This window comes from Drosophila mauritiana, chromosome 2L, assembly GCF_004382145.1.
Source record: "Drosophila mauritiana strain mau12 chromosome 2L, ASM438214v1, whole genome shotgun sequence".
NCBI lineage: Eukaryota > Metazoa > Arthropoda > Insecta > Diptera > Drosophilidae > Drosophila > Drosophila mauritiana.
This window is the reverse complement of record NC_046667.1, coordinates 8,873,913-8,896,152: the sequence shown is the minus strand read 5'-3', so window position 1 is coordinate 8,896,152 and position 22,240 is coordinate 8,873,913. Positions and strand designations below refer to the sequence as shown.

General features: G+C 38.9%; 3 protein-coding genes across 3 annotated transcripts in view; 1 reads left to right on the top strand and 2 right to left on the bottom strand.

Annotated features, from left to right (window-relative positions):
* Positions 1-4,797: 4,797 nt before the first annotated feature.
* Positions 4,798-10,250, bottom strand: LOC117150705 (protein slit). Its single transcript, XM_033317717.1, has 4 exons — positions 10,133-10,250; positions 8,858-8,965; positions 7,315-7,996; positions 4,798-7,261 (listed from the first exon to the last, which is right to left on the bottom strand). Exons 1-4 carry the CDS (start codon positions 10,248-10,250, stop codon positions 4,798-4,800), a joined length of 3,372 nt encoding a protein of 1,123 aa, XP_033173608.1.
* Positions 7,608-22,240, top strand: part of LOC117150706 (lachesin) — a 34,903-nt gene continuing 20,270 nt past the window's right edge. The window contains exon 1 of the mRNA XM_033317720.1: positions 7,608-7,661. The gene's annotated coding sequence lies outside the window, so the exon portion shown is untranslated. The remainder of the gene's footprint in view (positions 7,662-22,240) is intronic.
* Positions 16,311-17,329, bottom strand: LOC117150708. Its single transcript, XM_033317722.1, has one exon. The coding sequence runs from the start codon at positions 17,198-17,200 to the stop codon at positions 16,505-16,507; it is 696 nt and encodes a 231-aa protein (XP_033173613.1). The 5' UTR covers positions 17,201-17,329; the 3' UTR covers positions 16,311-16,504.

The window sequence follows — 22,240 nt, the reverse complement described above, 5'->3', positions numbered from 1 at the left end:
GTCCTTAGAAGGGGAAAAGCTGGAAAAGGCTGGAGCTTGGGCTCAGGACACAAGTGGCTAGACGTGACTAGCTTACATTATTTTTGGTCTGGCCACAATAAATGCAAAGTATATGTATGCATCAAGTGCAAAACACGCCGTGGAGAGAAAAAATACAAGTACTGGCGACAGCTTAAAATGGAAAACGAACAAAATATTCAATCAGACACAAAAAAGTAAAAATTTACGAAGAAAAATGCGTGAGCAAAATTGCGAAATATTTTTAGAAATAAGTTAACTGAACCCAAGACATACAATCTCTGTCAAAAAATAATAAGGTTCTTTAAAGATATGGTAAGTATAAAAAACTTACAGGTTCATTTATTTATTTTATATCTTTTGAAATTATATAATTAAAATTTATTGCAATATCCATTTAATATGTGCCAGTTATAATAAATTTGCCACATTTTTTAAGGACACATTTTATTTTTTTTGTCAGCAAAACGAAATAAAAGTCCGCTCAAATTTAATGCATATTATTAATCTTATGCTTATTTCATTTGAATGCAGACGAGGGGTAACCTGGTAAAGAAAAGCTCTTGAGTAAAATCCATTTGTTGTGAAAAATTCAATTTATATTCGATTACGCGACGATGTCTAAGTAGGAAAATAGAGAATGGCTGAACTGCTTGTAAGCGAATTTTTTTGTATTTTTTGCTTGGAGCGCATTGAGAATGTCCTGTCATGCGTTAAAATTGCAATTTCTTTGCCAGGCAAAGCAGGAAAACGTAAGTTGATAAATGAAAAATATAAAGCCATTGAGAAAATCAATCCCGATCCCCAAAATCCCTGTGGGCTTTCGCCCTAGCCCCTCTCTCCTCTTTCTCTATCCCCTCTAATTGTAAAACACAAGGCAGCAACAAACATAACAATCATAGTCAATTGTTGGCAGTTAAATATTCATGAGCCGAGTGAGAAATAAAACTGGAAATAGATATCCCAAACAGAAAGGAATGGGGCTTAAAACCAGAAGAAAGTATCCCATGGACATGAGCGCTGATTGCCCACATGACGTGCATAGGAAATGCCCGAAACTGCTATGGGTGGTAGACTCTATATACCATACAGTAGTATCCTGTATACTGTATTCAATACTGTATTGGAAAACAATTTCCATTCAATGCCAGGCGAGCAGACAAAACAAAGACAGGCCCAGCCAGCACTTGCGAAAATTTCATTGCAAATAAAACGAAAAGCGTTTTATTTTGATTTTCTGCACACGCTCGATTGAAGGAGTATGGGAAGGCCAATCGGTGTGGTGTCGGTGGACTCCCCTTCAAAGGCAAATGTTTTGGCACTTTTTCTATTTTCATTCACCAATTGCCCAAGAGCATCCTGTTTTTCTGCTTTTTACGTGGGCAATTTGGGAAAATTCGGAAAGGCGGAGGTATGAGTTTGGTAAGCCAGGAATGAGGGTTTACGCCACATTTTGACAGCAGGATGTTATTAGAATATGACTTTAAAATTTAATTAACCCGAATAAGGCCTAAAGCAATCTAAGCCAAAGGATTTAAGTTTTATTTAATCACTTTAAAATTACGAGAGTTTAATAGATTGGTTTTAAAAATTGTTAAAGCAAAATGAATAAAGAATGTACTATATATTTTGACTGTGACTTTTTTTTTACCTAACGCAGTTTGATGCACTTACTTCCTACATTTCTTCACTTTTCACTTTCCTTCTAAACTTTGACTTATTGTCTTCTCAATTTCAGTTCGGCTCCGAGCCATGTTCGTCCTGCTCCTCTTACAGGAATTAATAAACCACTCAGTAGAGGACTCCGAAGACAATTGTCATTACCTCCCCGAAGCAATGAAATCTGGCCAGAGTCGATGTGAAGTGGTAGAAAAGTGGCAGACTGAATGCAAGTCTGATTCCGCTGCAGCTAAAATGTTTTCCATGTTGTAAATCTACACCATACCATCCCTATCCTGTTCTTCCGAGGACTTTATTCAGGCGGACAAATAACTGAGCACACAAAACACGAACACGAATCGAAGTCTAGATGGAGGGATGTCAAAGTGAAACAACTCGAAAAATATCAACTTATGCAAATCGTTATAGACGAGAAGTGAGGGAAGGAACAGTTGCCACTATTTGTATTGACAGGACTCAGGACTGTCTGCCAGTAGTCCCTCAAGGAATTGTGGGCATATTTGCTTCTGCTGAAATGAGCAAAAATAATTGCAAATCGTAAAGGAGGAAAACGCTGGAGAAAGAAAGGGAATTTTTCCAGGCGGCTGTCGTCGCTTTTCCATATGTGCAAGGCCTCAGGACGCAGAAGTACAAGGAGCCGAGGGGGTTGGAGACTAGTCCGGTCTGGAGGAAACGGAAATATGCAATGAAGCAGAAGTTGGCAGGAAATTGTTAAGACGCCGCGCCTCCTTCGCCCCATCTCGCTTTAACTCTCGCTTCCTCTCACTCGCTCCCTGAGTTTTCGTTCTCGTTTTACAACTCTACTTTATTTTCCATCATCGAAAGGGTTCCCCGAAGGTTCCCCGGCTTGCGTTTTATGTTCTTGGACGAATTGAAAAGCCGCATGCAAATAAAATTTGCCTTCTTTTTAGTGTGTTGTCCTATGACCTGACTACCCCCCTCGGTTTTTCTCTTTTCCGTTTCCGTCTTTTATTCTTTGTGTTCTTGTGGTTTTTATATTTCAATCGAGTTCTTTGTATGCCTTAAAGTGCTTTCCGTTTTCTGCCCTTGTGTTTTCCCAAAATTTATAGAACGTTTATAAGACATGCAAATGATGATCTATTGCAGGAGTAGCTCCCCGGGGATCTGTACTCCGATTATGTAATGGATTTCCCGCTTTGAGGAAAAGCACAGGAATGAACTTAAATTTTAAAAAAAAACTGCTGGAATATAACTTTATATGGTTGTTGGTTCACTTTTTAAATTGCAGTCTATAAGAGGTCAAAATTATGTAGATTTCATTTCAGATGAATTAAAACATCCTGTTTGATGCAAACATGATAACAAACACATAACGTACTCAAACAAATGTTTGCATAATTTTAACAACTGTCAGCATAAATTTCAAAGAACGACAGCAATATATGAACTGCGAACTGAATTGCTGGCCAAATGCGAAAAGTTGGCCTAAATGAGAGCCAAAAAATTCAGCACTGCGAAGGAGCACGAAAACTTTGGCCGACAACTTTCGAAATAAAGTAAACAATAAAATGTGCCAATTGTAATAATGTGCCAAGAGAATATAATTAGAAAAGCGTATAACTGCCCTCAATATTATGCCATAAAACGCTAAGGTTATGCTAAAAATATTCTCTAATTTTGGATTCAAAAAAAGGGGAGAAACCCACCTCAATTAGTTGATATGTTAATTGCACGTGGATTGTTCGTACAAACGGTAATCATTGTACATATAACCATTTTGTGTATAACATTTTTGCAGGTTGCGTCACTGATTGAATAATAATACATCATTGCGAGGTGGGCAAAAATGTGCAAGATACTATACTATAAAAAGTAATATGCATTTTAAAATCCACTCCTGCAGGGAAGGCATGTAGATTGATACGGGCAATGCCAGTGGTGGAGCACACGTGCCATGGTTTAGTCTGCACGCGATTCCCCCAGCCGCAATTGTCGTCCATCCGCTGCGTCTGCCGCCTGTCGCCAAAAAAGTGGCTAAAAACGTGATGTGCATTTCAAATCGAAGTCCCCATCATCGCCTCGCTGCATCCCTTCCCTTACCAAATCCCAGCCCCAACCCAACCAACCCTCTAGCACCTTTGCCTGTACTTGCACCTGCTCAACTCATCCGATGAATCGCTTGCACTTTTGTTTATGTCCTTTGCAAAGGCGCGAGAGATTGAAAAAAACGAAGGGTAGCTCCAAGCGAATCCTTAGGGGTGTTAAGGGAGCTTCCCCTACCAGAAGTTCAAGTTAAGTGGCACCTTGTCTCGGGTAAGAATTTCACACATCATTAGCCCTCGGAAATTGTCGTTAAGGGTCAACTTGCAGTTATTGGGGATTTTAGACTTACATGTAAGACATAAATATGTTATAAATTCGTATAAGAATTATCTTTAGCTATCTAATATAAAATCTATTACTTCTTTAGTATTTTATTAAAATGTGTTTAAAAATGTAACTTATTTAGAGAAGAAAAATTTAATTGATTAAAGAATAGTTTAAAATATAGCAATGAAAATGTACATTCACAATTTTACATTTATTTCAAGCTCTACACTTGCTTATGAGTTTGAATATTTGTTAAATCTTTTCAAGCTTCTAAGAAAAGCTTTTTCAAAAGCTGTACACTTCCATTAGTATATTTGCAAGTAATGTGTAAAATGTATAAATACACACAGGTTTATCTTTGAAGACAATAATACTATACAGAATTATAAGAGCTCGGTTTTTGTTTTTGAAAGCCCTCCCTGAGGTGAAATTCTATAAGTTGAGGGCTGAATACAGAGCTTTGGAACATTTTTACTAGTTCACTGAATCTTTCAGGGATACCACATATTTTAAGTTCTGCACAACTTAGCTTGTAAAAGCTAGTAGAAGCCGCTAAAATTAAATTTAATTTTTTTTAAGTTTCTAAACCCAGTATTATAGGCTACGAAATACAAAAGTCAATACTTTTTATAACTTTTATATTTTACAAGATTATATTTATCGCAATTATGTTTGTATAGACAAAGTATGGATATTATACTAGATTTGATCGAATATCGCGACCAAAGTCCAATATATTTTTAATAACAAATGTTGAATATTTTTTTCTTATACCTTTGTTTCTGCATCTGAAAGGCTTCTATTCAAGTGCCTGGCATGCGGCATCGAATACATTAGCTTGTTCCAGAAGTTTGGATTATTTCTATCCAGGTAGGTATTAAGCACCATGTACGCCCTCAACTCGCTGTCTAGATCATCGAAATTTTCAACATCAGGATAAAGGACAACGATCAACCGCTTGCACCGATCCCTCGATGTTGCATGTAGCGCCAGTCTGAACTCGAGGCGACCCCAGGTGGACTTCAGGAAGTTCTTCGTCATCAGGATGATAATGCGCCTTGAGCCCTTGACGGATTGGTTAATGCAATCGGGAATGGATTCCCCCACCAGCCAATCTCGCAGGTAGAAGCATAGTCTAAACTTGTGCCTGCCGTTCTCCAGTCGATCCACGAACTCTTCGATAAGCTCCTCGTCCTTGTGGGTGAATGATAGGAATGCATCGTATTTCTTGTCTTCGTCGAGTTCCCGTCGGGCAGCCAAACTGAGGCATATTTCGTGTTCGTAGAACCAGATCATTATGGGTTGCCTGAAGCAGATAAAGAAGTTAATTGACAAGGCGATGATCAGCAAAGAGACGGCAAGGGAGGTATAGTAGATAAGGACCGAGGGACATATATCTGTCTCTTCAACTTCAATCAACGATCTTCCTGTATCACTACATTGAATAGCTGAAGCGTTTGCGATATTTTTCGCTTGCTCCTTTACGAATGCCAGGAAGTCCTTCTCTTCGCATCTGCAAGTCCACGGATTTCCAAAGAGTGAAAGTTGCAGCTGGGAGGAATTCATTCTTTTCTGAAGAAATCCCCGTACTCGGTCGTCGAGAGCAGAGAAATTATTGTTACTGATGTCCAGGTATTCAAGTTTGTCTGGTAGTTGATCAATATCGGAAAGTCTGTTGTTGGCCAAATAAAATCGTGTCAAACTTGAGTATCCTGGTAGCAAGCTGGATGGCCATTTCTTGAGACTATTCCTTTCAAACACGAGCGTTGTTTGTCCATATGTTGGCGTAGGTAATGGTGGTATTTCGCTTAGCTCCTTTCCACTGCAGTCGACCATAAGTGCGAGCGAGTCGGGATTGGAGGTGTCGACGCAGCAAATGCAGTCCTCAGGACACATATCCTGAGTTATTTCAACGCGGCGCAGGACTGTATCGTATTCCATCGGCTCGTGCTTCCTGAGAAAAGATAGAAAGGCCTTTGCCTTGCAATTACATTCCCATGGGTTCCCAGAAAGTTCTATCTTAGTAATGTTCTCCCGATATTCAAGGAAGGCTATCACACCATCATCCAGATACTTTAATAGATTATTGCGTACATCGAGGTACGTTATATTTTCTGGGAGCAGGTGAAGCGGAAGTTCTCTTAACAGGTTTTGGGCCATATGCAATTTCTGTATCGATGCATGACCAGAAACGATTACAGATTCGGTATTAGTCAGTTTTCTTATTTCATTTGCATCAAGATATAAGGTCGTGTTGTACGGAATCCAGTTCGGCAGCCTTGGATAAGAGTCAAGAGTCAAATTCTGGCAATTTATGAGGAATTCATCTGTAAGCCGTTCGAAACAACAAGAGCACCTGTAAGGACAGGGCGCGTTGAGATGGTGGAGGATAATTTCATCGAACTCCCCAGAAAACAGCCAAATGGCGTGATTTAAAGCTTCCATTAACTTTAAATTAAAGTATTTATCCGAATGGCCAAAGGCCTCTATTATTTCATCTTCATTTGCTTCTTGGTATAAAAGATCTATATTCTCAACAAAGAAATTTTCCACAAATGAGCCTTTTGCACTTAATTCAATATATTCCATTATTGTCTCAAATTTGGATGTTTTTATCCGTAACAATTTTGCTTTATACCAAAAAAATTCTTGTAAGTGATATTCATCGCAGTAGATAATCCATTTGTTGCCAAACTGATTGAAAATATTAACACTGTATAGATATTCAACAACCTCTGGGCTTAGAGTAGTGATCTTATTATGTCTGATGTCCAGATAGTGAAGACTTTCAGGCAGTTGGCTTATGCTTAGACTAGTTAGTTGGTTGTATGACACGTCCAAGCTTTTTATGTTCCGATAACCCTCCAATGAATTATAGGGGAGTTCAGTCAGCAGATTGTTCTGAAACACCAGAGCTGAATTTCCTTTTTTCGGAATTGGTAGCAATGGAATAGTTGTGAGATTTTTCTGCCAACAATCAATTTCTAACTGGGACTTGTCTCGATTATATGAGCAATTGCATTTTAAGGGGCATGCAACTCCATTAATTCCTAATGTAAATTTACAGTGACTTTTATATGTTTCACATATGAAAGCAGTAAGACTTTTAAATGCTTTGTATCGGTTCACTTCTATAATTTCAAGATTCGTGAATTTTGCAAAGCTCTTTAAGTCAACCGTATTCTCAACCTTCATAATGCAATATTTTAATGATGCCTGAAGCGTAGGAGATCTGAAATGCAGGCAGACATTAACGTAAGATAAACGAGACTCTTTTTTACTAACCTCAAGAATGAAAGATCTTTTAGAACGACATAATCGAAAATAAGGCTACTCAAAGTTGTTACATTTTCAAAGGTTTTATCCGTCAAACCTTCTATTTTTAAACCAGTAAATATTACTGAACTCATTTTATCTTTGCCATGAAAAATATTTTCCTCCATTGTTAGTGTTGTTTTTTCAAAAGTGTTAAGATAATAAATTTTGATTTTCTCGGTGTTGTTCATGGTCTTCCGAATATAATTGTTTGTAATCAGAGAATTGTCTGGACTGTCATATAAATATTTAAAAGTGACCATTTTCGGTCCATTCACGTGATGTACATCCATCTCAGTTATCAGCACGGATGGAAGGTAAATATCGTAACCACTAATTTCTCGAATGCCAAGTAGGCTTAGGTATTGTACGGCAGGGCTTATTCTCACATCGACTTCACTTCGAATTCCAAGCACAGAAATGGTAACAAGTTCGTTATTAGTTTCATTAGATATTTTTAAAATATTCCAGCGGTGAAACACTGGGCTTGTCCAATTGATTTGTAGCTTAAGAAAAACTAATTTCATTTGATAATCTTCAGTGGTTACTATATTATTAGCGATTGAGCATGTTCTGTCTTCGCCAAATTCACCCAAATATACTTCGCAGTAGTCCTCTCTAATATTGCCCAATCCGTTGGAACAGTTAATGTCTGTACAGTGTTGAATAAAAACAAGAAAAAACAGAAATATAATTTTACTCGACATGGTACGATGTAGTCTGGGTCAAACTTTAAACTGAACTGAATCGACTGGAAATGTGATTTGCTCTTACCTACCAAACGCAAAATTCATAAATCCGATGGGACCAATAACAAATTAGTCTTGTAATAATAAGATTACCCTAGAGTGAAATATTAATGAATGGAAAGTGTTCGCATTAAGCAAAATGAAAAACAATTTAAGTTTTGTTACAATTCCTTGTTGTGCAATAAAAATTATTATTGTTTTAATTGTTTCGTTTTTCTTTTAAATTTCTTTCTTTTTATATGTGAAGAACCTTCTGGCCACGCCCACTGTAACGCCCATAAGCCGCTCAAATCATTCAGCTCCACACTTTTGGAAGTTTATTTGATTTTTTTATATCACATTTTTCTTTATTTGGGAATTTCTGCTGATAACCTTGAAATTTCTTTTTTACGATCGAGTAACTCGACTATATCGGCTATGTATTTCCTTTTTTAAATTTAAGAGTAAAGAGTTTTAGTTGGTACTCTTTATTCAATATTTTTCCTTTTAAATTTACTTACACCCTATCTAAATCGAGCCTGGTTTTTTTTTTCGCAATTTGGCTCACATCCTCAGCAGGGCTTCCCCGTCTTTTCGTTCCTTCAGCCGTGGCCCATCCACCTCTGGAACCGCCTGGCTTGTTCCTGGACTGTCAGACCTTCGTTGGTCACATGCCGTGGCAATTGATGTCAAATTTATAACGACAAATACTCGAAAAGTTTGCCACGTAGCCCAAACACACACTCATGCATTTATAGTGGCCTAGACATGCCCACTTTTAACACCTCCCGTCCGCATCTCGCCAGGCACAACCCGGACTCGAGCCCGGACCCGGACCCGGCTGTTCAGATTTCGAGCATCATTATTGCTTTTTGATTTTTGGTGTGAATTTGCTGAGCAACAGAGGTCCGGCGATAGTTGTGTGGTGTGTGTTTGTGTGTGTTTTTGTTGGCTCCCAGATGAATTATGGCCGGCAGATCCGGGGAAGGCACGAATAGCTCTTCTCTTGGCTGGAAATTTGCCCAGGACACAGGCTGCAGCTGGAGATCCTTTTTGGTGGAGAGAACATATTAATGCAATTTTATTTAAATTACGCTACATTTATGCCCCTTGCTCGCTTTGATATATTTGTTTTTTATTCGCTGCCGTCTCTTTTCTGCGCTGTCCGTTGCCGTCTCTTTCTGTTTTTGCGGCAAGGGGAAAACGGCAATTGGAACTGGGGCCCTTATTGTCCTTTTGTGCATTTCATATTGCCTTGTCTGCAAAGTTTTCTGCCTCCGCTCGTCGGCACAAATATTTATGGCCATCAAACAATTTATGTCAGCTGATAATTTTAAATGTTAATTAGGCTTGTTGGCTTGACACAGAGACCGTGCCAATTATTAAAGATTTAATAAATGACAAATAAATTTCTGTTTCACAGGAAGGATGAATTAAATACAAATTGATATATTAATGTTAATAATTAAATTGTAGTAATGCGTAATCAATTGTCAACGGGTGTTATTATGCAAAGCGAGTTGTCTGGTCGAAAGTAGCGAATGCGGCTTTAATTCTTAAATAGATGTTTAAGTTCATATTTGCTACAGTTAACTGAAATTCCGTAATTTGAAGGCGTCTTAATAAACCAACCAGTAATTATTCATTGGAGTTGTTCAAATGAGTCCCATATTGCTATTGCATTTGCGAAATCATTAAGTGAACTCAGTGATGCGGGAAAGGACCTTAGGTAAATTGGAATTGCTTAATTTCATTCACATACACATTGAAAATCACTCGGAATTGTTTGCGGACAGCCTGTGGGATGATCTGAGGCCCCAAGGAGCCGCAGGAGCGGGAACTTTGCAATTATGGCTAAGGAATAGAAATTCCCGCCGAGCCGTCAAAACCGGAAATGGCAAAGTGGCAAAGCGCAAAGCGGAAATGGCAGGCACAACACAACGCAACGCAACAGAAAAATGCAAATTTCCACGAAAAGGAAATTATAAAAATATTTGTTGGCGTCGCACCTGGGAGGAGCAGGTCACCCCCATTGAAAAATAGCAAAAGAATTTTTGCACGTGGATCGTCCTTGTTATTGCACCACCCCAATTGTTGTTGTTGCTGGCCGTCTGAAGTCCACTTGAAGCGACGGTCCCGCACTTCGGGACGAAGGTCCCACAACTTCGAGTGCTCCATCGTCTGGCGGAAAGTTTTCTTTTTATTTTATTCCAATTTTTTTGTTGCTTGCCACTATATAACAAATAACAAGTAGCCCTACCGTATATATCGCAGCCCAGATATAAATGGGTATGCGAGCGAGTAAATTTATGCACTGGCAAGTGAAAGGTGGAGTTCATATTTTAGCCAGCCAGCGAGCGATTTCAACTTTAATTATTTTTACAGGTGCAATTTATTTACATGAATTTCAATCTCCGCACCGGAGTATAAATTACCATAAACATATCCTATATGGATATATGTGGCAATACGTATTGGGCTCTCCCATTTTTTTAATTCCACCTTATCCACTTGCCAGTGCTTTTTCCATGATGAATATTTAATGCATGGGGCGGGGGGAGAAAACCACTCGAAATGTCAGAAACAGCGAGACAGCAAAACGAGCAGTACAAACAAAGCCTGTACCAGACTTACTTTTCCGAGGCCTTTTTCCGAAATCATAAATGCACAAGCACAAACACACGGTTGAGTGTGCGAGTGAGTGTGCCGATGCACAGGTGAAAAGCCAGGCAAAGTCAAATTAATTCCACTTAATTTGTTTTAACCACAAAAGCCAAAGTATTGAATGCCAAATGGATGTTACTATTGCCACTCCATTTTTACGCAACCAATTTTCAGGAACTCTACAGATTTGTGGGTTATAAAGACAGGCTAAGTACTTATTTAACAACATTAAAAAACTAATGTAATTATACTGCAAATATTTAGTATATGTATTTTGTCAGTGCAATTCTTGTTCTTAAAATAATTGGCTTCGGTTCTAATGCGTTTCCGTTTTTTGGGTATAACATAATATTTTATGTTTGGAGTAACAGTTATGTTATTTAAGGAAAAATGTTAAATTCAGTTAAATTACATTCCTGTTATTTACATAACAGACTTATTTTTAAAGAGAATTTTTCCATGTTAACTTTCTGAATTTCCCAATATTGCTTTTGACAAAATATCCCTAACAGAAATGTTTGCTTACATTTCCTTAAATAAAGGTATAATTTCCCCTGCGGAAATCTGCTTTACAATCCAGCTTTCAAGTTTCGCCAAAAAGCTTTGGTTGCCTAACAGTGGCTTTTCTAAACAGCAACCCCTATGTTGCCCACCCACTTTGGATTTTAACAACTTTATATCTTGGCTCTCATTGGCTGAGCCGCGTTATAAAAGGCAGGGCAGTGCCCAATTGAAGCTTAGTTAGGTTTTTAAGCGGGACTCAGCAGCAGGTGCCCAAGGATGTGACGGACACTAGAATCTTCCCTACACTGCGATGCATGGAGTACTTCTTATTTATTATTTTGAACACAAAATATTCTATATAAATATTAATTATTTTTTTGTCGTTTCTTACTGGTCAGATAGCTTAGTTAAAATAAAAACAAAAATAATAAAAGTTTGTCTTAGTTGTAAAGAGAATTTATAGTATTAATACAACACCAAATTTTAAATAAATATATATTCACTTTGTTGTGGTGTTTTACTGGTCAGATAGCTTAGCAAGTTATAGGAAGAACTGAATTCTTATTATTCGGTATTCGTTTTACTCGTCAGATAGTTATATTAAAATTAAAAACGGCACTTCAGATTATCTGTGCAAAGTTATGCAAATTTTCATTGCTTTAAATAGTGTGTGCTATGTTTAGTCATGAGCACGGCCATAAAGATAAATACTCTTTTCACTTAAATTTGATTTATTTTGAATCTATAAAAACAGTAGCCTAGGAATTCTTAGTGTACGATTGGATCGGCATTTGCTAGCCTTATTTATTGTAAACCAAACATTTAAATTTAAAGGTTTCGCCATATCATTGTGTTACTTATCTACACGTGACTATATAATTATACGATATTCACGTATCGACAAAATAAATTCCGCTTATTCACTATCAATGTGTCTTTAATTGGGAGCAGTTTTGGTCCCATATCCTATATGGGAAGCGCAATCAATAGGTTCTTTACAGTTTTTAATAGGGTTGGTTAACAACCGTAAACTTTTGTTAAATAAAAACAGATCTTAAATTAAAAAAAATTGTTTTAATTGATCAGTTTGAATTAATGAACGATTTTCATATAGTTTCACAAAAGGTATTACCAATATATGAGATTTTATTTGTTTTCGCATTTATTTATGTAAATTAATGCAATAACTTCTTACAATACATAATAACTGTAGATAGGAAACAACGTTAAATTTTCCATTCCTTCTTATCTTGGAATCTCAATTGCATCATGTTAGAAAAATAAAGACGTTCCTAATAGTTTTAACCCAGTTTTAATATCGCTAACATCCCTTCGAAAAAATAGCATCAGTTCTCGTTGCGCGCATAGCATCCAACTGCGATTATTCACCCTTTTATTACACATAAGTAATGTCCTTGGGGAAGTCACCCTCGACCGCTTTGGGCCTCAGTGAAAAACTCCAATTACGACCTAATTAACAGCGCCTAATTACATCCTGCCACGCCCACTCCGCGCCCAATGGAACTCCCCCCACCAACCCCAAACGCATTTCTCTGGTGCAGTTCACCAGAGTCATGGGAAAATTAAGTGTAACGCGGATATTTTGCTCTTCTTTTATGTTCGCCAATTTGGCAAAGTCAAGGAGGTAGGAAGCGGAACTACTCGAGGCTGGAAACAATTTGTTGGGAATGCAATTGAAAATGCAGCAAGCGTGTCGAGGTCGATTCAGAAAAATGCCAGCCATCGAAACGTTTTGAACTTGCGGCAATAAATTCTTCGGTTTTTGGCAAGCTATAAAATATCCAAAAGAAATAAAAATCCTAATGAAGAGCCTGGGCTGAAGTCAGAGCCTACAAATTGTATTAAAAGTTATACGCTTCTATTTTTGGGCCGGATCTCGTTTTGTGGCTCCATATTCATTGGTAAATCACTCACGTATCGAGGTAGAAGACTCTAACGGTTTGGGTTCAACAATAGTTGAGCCAAAGAACCGGAAAAGTCGACTACTTTTGATCTTTAACTTCATCTGATACGCCCAAAGTCCATGGAGAACATTAAACTATCCCACAACTAAACGGACTAATTCCAGTTTTCAACTTATTTACTCTTTTCCATGTCCATCTCGGGCGGGCAAACAAGTTGTCAGACCATCGGACTATCCATGACTGACTGGCTAACAAGTCGTTTAACGCCCACTCAGCTCCTGTTCTTGGTCCTTGGTCCTTGCCAGCCCCTAAACATATGCCACAAATAATTTGTTATTCAATACGAAACACGAAAAAGTACACAAAGCGGCAAACGAGCTTCAACAATTCAACACACACTGGACATTTAGTAAATTGGCTAACAACTTTTTGTTCGGCTTCGCTGTTGTTGTTGTTACGTGATTGCCCACCGCATGTGTGTGTGAGTGTGTATCTGTGTGGGGACGAAAAAGCATGTTGTTCTGTGTTGTGTGCCATATGCTTGACCACAGTTACAAAAACCCGACCAGACGAAGGGGGGAACAACACCAAGTCCGCCAAAAAGGAAAAAGATTTCCTGGGACAGATGACACCAAGGACTTTCAGACAGGACGACGGTCCGAATTGAATCGCCGGATTAGGGTGTCCAAAAGGGTTTGTCGCGGCCAATTAATCGTTACGACTTTTAAGTCCATTTGAGATTTCACACTCCAAGCTGTAAATACTTATGTAAGTTCAATGTATTCAGCTGCACGATAAATAATAGACGATTATTATTATAATATTAAACACAATAAACAAATTGGATGGTCGCAACTGTAATCTACTGATACCAAACAGTAAACAGTATGCTTTTTGATTGCTTGCTATTTAAATTTCGAGTACTGATAAAAGAACAACAAAAACAGGCACATGGAAAAGGAATAAATTTACTTAACGAACTTGAGTATACATATATGATATTTTCTGGATATAAAATTCAACTTAAAATATTTTATTGCTTTAAGATATATTGCCAATCAACATTACCCAGAAAATAGTTCCACCATTTTACAAGCAGTTTTCGGTTAGTACTTTCGGTTATTTTATGTCTGCGCCCCACACCTCCTCCACGTAGAATGTTTCCCCAAGTTTTTCCCTACTGGTCGCACTTCCTTTGTTGTTTACGCTATGGCCACTTGAGCTGCTTTTATTTTATTGAAGATTTGTATCAAAATGTCAACAGGAGCGCAAGTCAACAACAACTAAAGGAACAGGAGCAACAACATCGACAACGAGAACTGGGGAAAAATGCAGAAGTTGCTCTTTTGATGTGGGTTGTGTGTCTCAAGTTCCATTCTCACTCCATCTTCTATGGCGATGTTTTTGTTTTTTTTTTTTCTAGCATTTGAGCAAATAAAATGTTTGCTTAAAAAATTGCAGACATGCATTGCCAGTTTCCCTGTCTCATGTTCCTCGTTGGGTTATTTCACATACATATATGTACATATATATATTTTTTCCAGCTTAAGTTGAAAATGTTGAAATGCTCATTTCTATCAAGTTTGCCATTCTTCGTTATCTGAGAATTTTTGGGTAGTCAGGAATTTACTGCAGTCACGACTTCAGCCTGACACAAACACATTTAAAAATGTGCTAACATATGTACGCAGTCTGCCAGAAGCTCACATACTTCTTATCCATCCGTTTCGTTGACAGAACCCCCGAAAACCTGCAAAGACCCCCAAAAATCCATCTTATCAACCATTCTGGAGCAGTGAGCAACTAACGACACTTGGCATTTAAGTTGGTATAATGCCCACGGGGGCGGTGTTTCGGTATCACAGAGTGTGTGAAGATAATCTGCTAAGCTATATACAACTCTGATTTCAGCGCGTAGAGTTAGTTAGGGGTCAAATATGGGTCATTATTATATTTCAAATGAACAGTCAATTGGCCTTGGAAATTGCTCCATTAATTAGATTTTTAAAATATGAAAAAACGCAGCTATTAAATGCATTATTTTTATAAATATAAAACATTAAACACTTACAGCATAACTAAGAGAGCGCATTAACCAGAATTTAGTGATACTCCACCAACTTCGCTAGCAAATCACAAACAATGGAGAAGATTCCACGAGACAAAGAACACACAACCGGCACTTCATGACTTTTTGCTGATCCGATCCCCAGACGTATAAGATGTGAAATATTTAATATACCTTCCCCTTGTTTTTCTTTTCCAAGCCCATTGGACTTCAGTCGCAGGAACATCGAGTCAACACAGAAACAAATTCAATTACTCAACACTGGGGCAACATGGGGGTGCTTGGATGTGGGAAGCGTGAGTGTGAGTGACATTAATGCGATTCCAGCAACTGTCAATCATATTAGTATTTCCAAAGCAATTGCCAAAAATAATGTTCGACTCTTGTTTTGCTAGCACTTTATTTTTATACGCCCGCCCTTTGATGAGCAGCCCAATACAGAATTTGCAATTTAATCGACTGCATCTAAAAGCCTACAAATAAATTGGTGTAAATATTTGTGTTAGGTGTGAAGCTCTGGAAATAAAATTTCTCTTCTAACTGAAGAGTCCCCACAAAAAATTTGTTTTAAATTATAAAAGGTTAGGTTTTGAAAATATGACCGAATAGTTTTGTTTTATTTTAAATTTATTTTATTAATTATATTCAAAGTATTTAAAATTGCCAAAAACTCGATTTTAGTTTTAAAACGTATCTAAAGAATGTGAAACTTTTATCTCATTACTTTTAAGTTATTTAAGAAAGATCATAAGGCCTAGGTCGAGTCAACTTTTAGTTCTCTATTTTGTAAGCGAAACGAATCTCGAACTGCCTTGCAATTCGCTGTCAATTACCTAACGAATAAATAACACCCCTGACACACTCATTAACACCCTTCTCCCGCCCCTGGATCCAATCGCCCGATTCCGCAGTGGAGAAGAAATACAAACAGAATCGCTTTCAACATATTTCGAAACGAAATCGAATGTCGAACGTTTGTCGGACAGATTAAAAATACAATTTACGGCAAATCAATTGCGGCTAACATGGCAACAACGATGATGGCGAGGCGAGGAATAAAGGCGAAAATTAAAATGGCCACCGCAAGGAAAACAGTTGGAGCAAAAAATGAAAAGCAAACAATGGGAGGACCGAATTCCGGAAAATCGAAAAATGAAAGGTATACCGCTCCATGCCGATTCCCCACAAAAAAAACGAAAAGAAAGGATGGCAACAATAAGGACGGCGGTAGCAACAGCTGTTGGCATAAATTTGTATAAATAATAAACAATTTACGGGGACAACTCCTGGACGATTTCCGGTTCTGGCGCCGATTTTCCGGCGTCCATTTGATTCCCGGAATCCTGGACAGCCGGTTCACCTGGTTGTACGTACTGTTCCTTCTTGTAGCGCAATTGAGACTCGAAGGCGTGCACTGATAGAATACGTTCCTCCCGAGTCAATTGTGAAAAGTATATTGCGCCCCACACAAAGGTTTGCACATCATGAATGCATTTGAACACTGGTCCGGCGTCCTGAGGAATGAGCAAGCCGCCACTGTTCTGTCCCACCAAATTCTTCATCTTCCGCGGAGCCAACACCTCGAGCACAATGCACAGTGATCCAACGGCACCTAGGATGCTGCAGAAAGTCATTAATCCGTAATTGCAACCACGTTTTCCACTGCACACAGAAAAGACAACTCGGTAGGTCATCCTTTCGAAGCCACACCATCCCACCAGCAGGATTAGTTCGGTGAAGAAGATCGTGAATAAAAGATCTCCGCAGGCAAAAATCCGTGGGGAAAACGGTTTCAATTTCCTTGGAATCATGTCTGAATCCCAAAAGAGCAGAAGTATTGCCAGTAGGAAGATATACTTTCCAACGGGAGGAGCTGCCGAGCATCGATCCTTTGGCTGGGCCACGAAGAAGGAAATGCCCAGAGTGTTCAGCACACCAGTAGCTAAAATAGTTTTTGCGCTGACCATCTTCGGTTTATCTATGTTTTCTTGAGGAAAAATTAATTCAGCTTGTTAAATTTTACAATCGACCTTTGTATCTTTTTAACAGCCTACTTTAACCTATAAATACATTGGGTGCATTCTACTGAACAGTCTGAATGAATAGTCAAATGAATGCTTTTTCAACGCCTCCTGATGGCTTTCCCGTTTCATCTGATTTTCTAGAGTCGGAGAAATACATTTTTGCAGATTCTGCAGATCCTGGCAGATTCCACCTACCTCGTCTTTTAAACACACACATCCTGGCTCAGCATGGCCTTAACATTTATTGCATACTTTTAAGGGCCATGGCTTATATAACGCATTCTGAAGTGGCGTAGGTGAAACAATGCTCTATCATAGTTGGGCAACATGAACTTATTAAGGAGTCTCTGCAGAAATTGTTGTTTATTATAATATTTCATCAGCTGTCCTTTTGTACATTATAAAATTTATATTTAAATATTTTTTAATTTATTTATTCTACGAATATTTTGTACAAATAATGCTTAGTTTTTGGGATTCTGAAAATAAAGAGCATTAAAAAACCAGTGTGTAGATAAGTACAAAAATTAAGTTTCTCTCCTGCTTGTATTTGCTCGTTGGCCCCGTTGGAATTTATATTGGGCACTTTTCTGACGTCTTTCTGGTTTCAGTTTGTGCGATTTTGATTGGCCTCATAAATTATTTGTAGTCCGAAAAAAACAAGTTTTAGTGCACACTTTGTGGCAAGCCCACAAACAGACACTTAATATGCTATCAAACAATTTCATGGGCAGTATTAAGCCTGCCCGACTTTGAAATTTTGCCATGACAAATATTTTGGAAAAGTCCAACACTTTAAATTATCATAACCTTAGGCGTAGCCAGAGGCTTTTCATAGGAGGGGCCTTGAACAAACATTGACCAAAGTCAATGACAAAACTTTTCGGTGCAGCAATAAAAATCAACAACATTATGCTAATTGGCTTCGCTTCCGCGGAGCAGCGAATGGAGGCCAAGCCCTGTGGCATTCCACGGTTGGGTCAAGATTTTAATCTCTAAATTAGTTTACAAAATACATAAGTATTTTTCCGGAGTTTTTTACCGAGTGCCTTAGGTCAGGTACGAACAATCAGGATGCTAAAACGCCTAAAAGCATGTGGTCCTTATTTGTCTTATGGCGGTAAGGCAAAAGGTAAATTCTGGGTTCTTTTGTTAACTGCTAAAAGTTTTCACTTGGTAATTTTTCTTACCTTGCCTTCATTCTTTTTCAGCCAAAAAATAATAAGTAAACATTATTTATTTTAAAGGAAGCAGCCAACGCCGTTGCATACCTTCGGGCGTTTCAAAGTGGAAACAATACCGAAACGCTGGAAGTTGGCTTGTCATGGTCGCGGGCAGGACGTCAAAGTAATTAAACAAAAGTAATTAAGATTAGCGGACTTGGAGTAGCTCCGAGTCATCAGCCAGGCTCTCACCTCTCAACCCGCTGCTATTACGCCCATTATCATTATCATAGTGAAGAGGGGCAGGCACGAAAGTGCAAAAGGGTAAGGATAATGTTGAAGGCAACAATATGAAAAAACCCCTGACAACTTTGACGTCATTATAGCTGGCCATCTTTCGCGGACACTTTATATAAATATTATATATATATATATTAATGGGGGGACCGCACACCCTTCGACTCCTCAATGGAAAGCTTCAGGGCTATTTGGGGAATTATTATTGTTATGAAGAGTTTTGTGCGAACAAAGCTAATGATCTTTAAAGATTAGTTTCAAACAATAACAGCACACTCACTCGAAACTGGACTCGGACAATCAGCAAGGGGTCACGACCCCCCAGGAACAATCATCATCAGGCACTAAACTTAATCGACAGCTGACTGGCCATATTTCTCTCGACCCCGTAACCCCCAATCGGCGTGCTTCATTAACTCCCACACACTCGCCCTCCCATATCAATCCAATCCAATCCTTCATTGGCTTAACTCCCGGCTATCATCAACTAAAAAGAAAATCCCTTCGGCTCTGATTCCTGGCCGGACCCGCTCGCAAAACTTTCGGCCAACAACTTTCGCAGATATTTGGCTGCTTAAATTATATTTGCCGCTGCCAAAGGTCGGGTTTAAGCGTTGATAGGCAGCCCAGCCACGCACCGAACGAGATTTATTAGCATTCAAAGAGGCATTTTAGCCTGCCGCTTACCTCTTGTGTATGGGGTAATTTTTCACCAGACCAACTTTTTGTTTTGATTAAATGAAGCTTAACGAGCGACCGCACAAGCCACCAACAAGTACACCGGCAAAAAGTACACTTAATTGGAAATGACATAAGTTTTTTTTAATTAAAATGAAAACACATGTGTAGTAGTTGCATCACACTAATCACTCCATTTGTTAGTAAAACCTTTGCCTTTCATGTATTAATTATGCTTATATGCTTATCCTATTAGATAAAAATGAGTTGCATGTTTTTTATTTAGATTACTATATATGATTAGGCTAATTTAAATTATATAACTTAACCCAGCAGTATATATTTTTCTCACTGTGGCAGCTGCTACGTGTTACTCATAGACTGGTCTTAGCCGAGCTCGAGGTGCTGCCAACTAACTAATGAGCTGATTTACAGCCCAACACGTCCAGGACAAAGGCCAAGGACTGCAGTTTGCCAAAAGGTGAATGGCAGGGGAGTGGGGATCGGGAATCGGGACTCGGGAAGCGGGATTTGAGGTGAAGGGAGGTCGTATGACAAATGCGCTTTTCTGTTATTTATGGTGACCGCAGGACAAGATGTTCTACGTGCGGTCATTAGGCTTGTAGGCGTTACCGCCTAGCCATATGAAAGCAATTTGTACTGGTTATCGATATATTACGGCCAACTGTGCAATAATGGTTAAAATAAAAGTTCCATAAATTGTTTGACTTATTCAAAAACGTTTTAAATGCGTAGTATAAAGCTAAAGTCAATGTTAAATTGAGTTTTTTTGACCATACGTACAGTGTTGTATAAATTTAAAAAATGCTACCAAGTCGATGCTAAGTCTCTTAAATATTTTTGATTTTACATCTTATTTGCTTTTGCGCCTACTGCTCTGCGATTATCCCTCATTAGACTGGGATATACATGTATACACCTTTGCCAGCCAATCAGGCGGAGGACAAAGGCAATCCCGACGACCTAAGCCTCAACTGACAAATTGTAATTGTGTGACAAACAAGCGGAAATCGGCTTAAGCTTGCCTTGCCACAAAGGAAATCCGCAGAAGGTGGCGGCGGATGGTTTAGGCCATGACTTCCTTTATTGAGTTATTAGCCGCACAACGTGGCAGCTCGCTTTCAGGCCGTGTGGCAAGTCAATTTGTCAGTGGGAAAAAGTTTCATCAGTCGCGCAAAGTCATGATTGCTAATAAAGTGCAGACAGATTTCGGCGAATTTTTTGAGGTCCATCGTCATTGTATTGACAACCGATAGATATGCTAATTTTCATTAGTTAGCAATGACAGGGCAATTTTTATTATCCAGTTTTTCATTCGATGGTTTCAATGTTTGCATCTTACTGATTTTTAAAGGGCTTACATAAATGAAAGCAAAATGTTATTTAAATTAAACGAAACTTGACACCTGAATAATACTCAAACAATCACACGTTAGGTGGAGAAAATTATGGGGAACAGGGAACATCTCAAAAACGTATCTGTCCTTTCTATTAGGTGGGTGGAAAGCACAAATGTTTTTCCGTATAATAAGCCCTCATCGACTGCCAGAAAAAGTGAAATAAAAAATGTTCAACTTGCTAGGTGCTAAAGGGCACTTATGCGTAACATTGCGTAAGTGCAGCTGTCAGATAAAACGAGGGGATGCATCTGGGGGAAATGCAGCAAAGTGCATGCCAGCTTGAGTGTGAAAATTGCTGGAAAAATGAATGCATGCTTATGGGGAGTTGGTTTTAAATCCATTCCATTTTCGCCTCCGCTGGGTAAATGGAAATGCGACGTCAGCCTGCGGTTTTTTCAACCCTCAAATTACGTGATGTTATTACGTTTGTTGCCCGCCCATCAAAGGGTCTACAAATCTCCGCCCATTAAACTTTCGATTCTCATCTTTAATCTTGTTTTATTACTCGGTCGGATTTTCGTACATGTATTGTTTTCTTTCGTAAACTCACATATCCCAAATATAAATCTCCCCAGACAAGCCGGGGAAAAACTTTGCCGATAGTATTCCCCAAACTATTTTACCTCATTTGGGCAGTCCTTAGCAGAGAGACTAGACTGCAAGGCATACTTAACCAAAGTCGCAGACAAACTGCAAAAGAAATTGTGAATATATCTACACCGGAAAACAGGAACCAAACTTTCCATTTTCAATTTGCTGCAGGCTTTGGCTAAGTACCAGAGAAGGAGGTCCAATATTTCCGACCGGTTTTGTATACCTTTTTCTATTTTGTATAGCTCTGTCTACTTTAACTCGCATTGAACTGGAAGAATAACATTGAACAGCCAACAATCAGCAGTCAAAAATTTCATTGTTAAGGCGGCAGCGGGAAAAAATAGCAAAACAAGTAGAGGGGAAAAACAGGAAACTTTCGGACAAGGCGTGAAAAATACAAAAAGACTGGGAGAGAGAGAAAAAAACTTTTTCCATGGTGAGAAAAACTTTAGAAAGCAGCCAACAAAGTGTTGTAATGGCTGGCATCCAAGGGGATCCCCCGTCCAACGCTTGACTTTTGACCCAACGAAGCGAATGTGTTGCAACGACCTTTGTGGCCTTTCCGCCTCCGCCTCCTCATTCGCCACCACCTAATCCACCCGCTCCACCTACTCTTCCTGTTTTGGTCACATCCTGGCGCAACAGTCGACCACGCCCACTCGCCGCCTATCACCTCTGGGATTCCCTCCACAATGAACTTGCCAAGCGATGGTGCACGTTTCTCCTTGGGTGTGTGGTGTGTAGAGGAATCCCAGGGAGAGGGTCACAGAGCAGTCATCTTGTCTGCCGTCTAGCCTTGTCAGTTTTAATGTTTTTGGCATTGAGCGATG

Excerpts from the sequence above, each read along its gene's own strand:
- LOC117150705 (XM_033317717.1), bottom strand. The coding sequence starts at position 10,250 with ATGGAGCACTCGAAGTTGTGGGACCTTCGTCCCGAAGTGCGGGACCGT. Across the intron at positions 8,966-10,132 it reads CAATAACAAGGACGATCCAC|CAAATTCACACCAAAAATCA; the intron begins GTGCAAAAATTC and ends TCTGTTGCTCAG. Across the intron at positions 7,997-8,857 it reads TGGCGAGATGCGGACGGGAG|ACATTAACTGTTCCAACGGA; the intron begins GTGTTAAAAGTG and ends AACACTGTACAG.
- LOC117150708 (XM_033317722.1), bottom strand. The coding sequence starts at position 17,200 with ATGGTCAGCGCAAAAACTATTTTAGCTACTGGTGTGCTGAACACTCTG.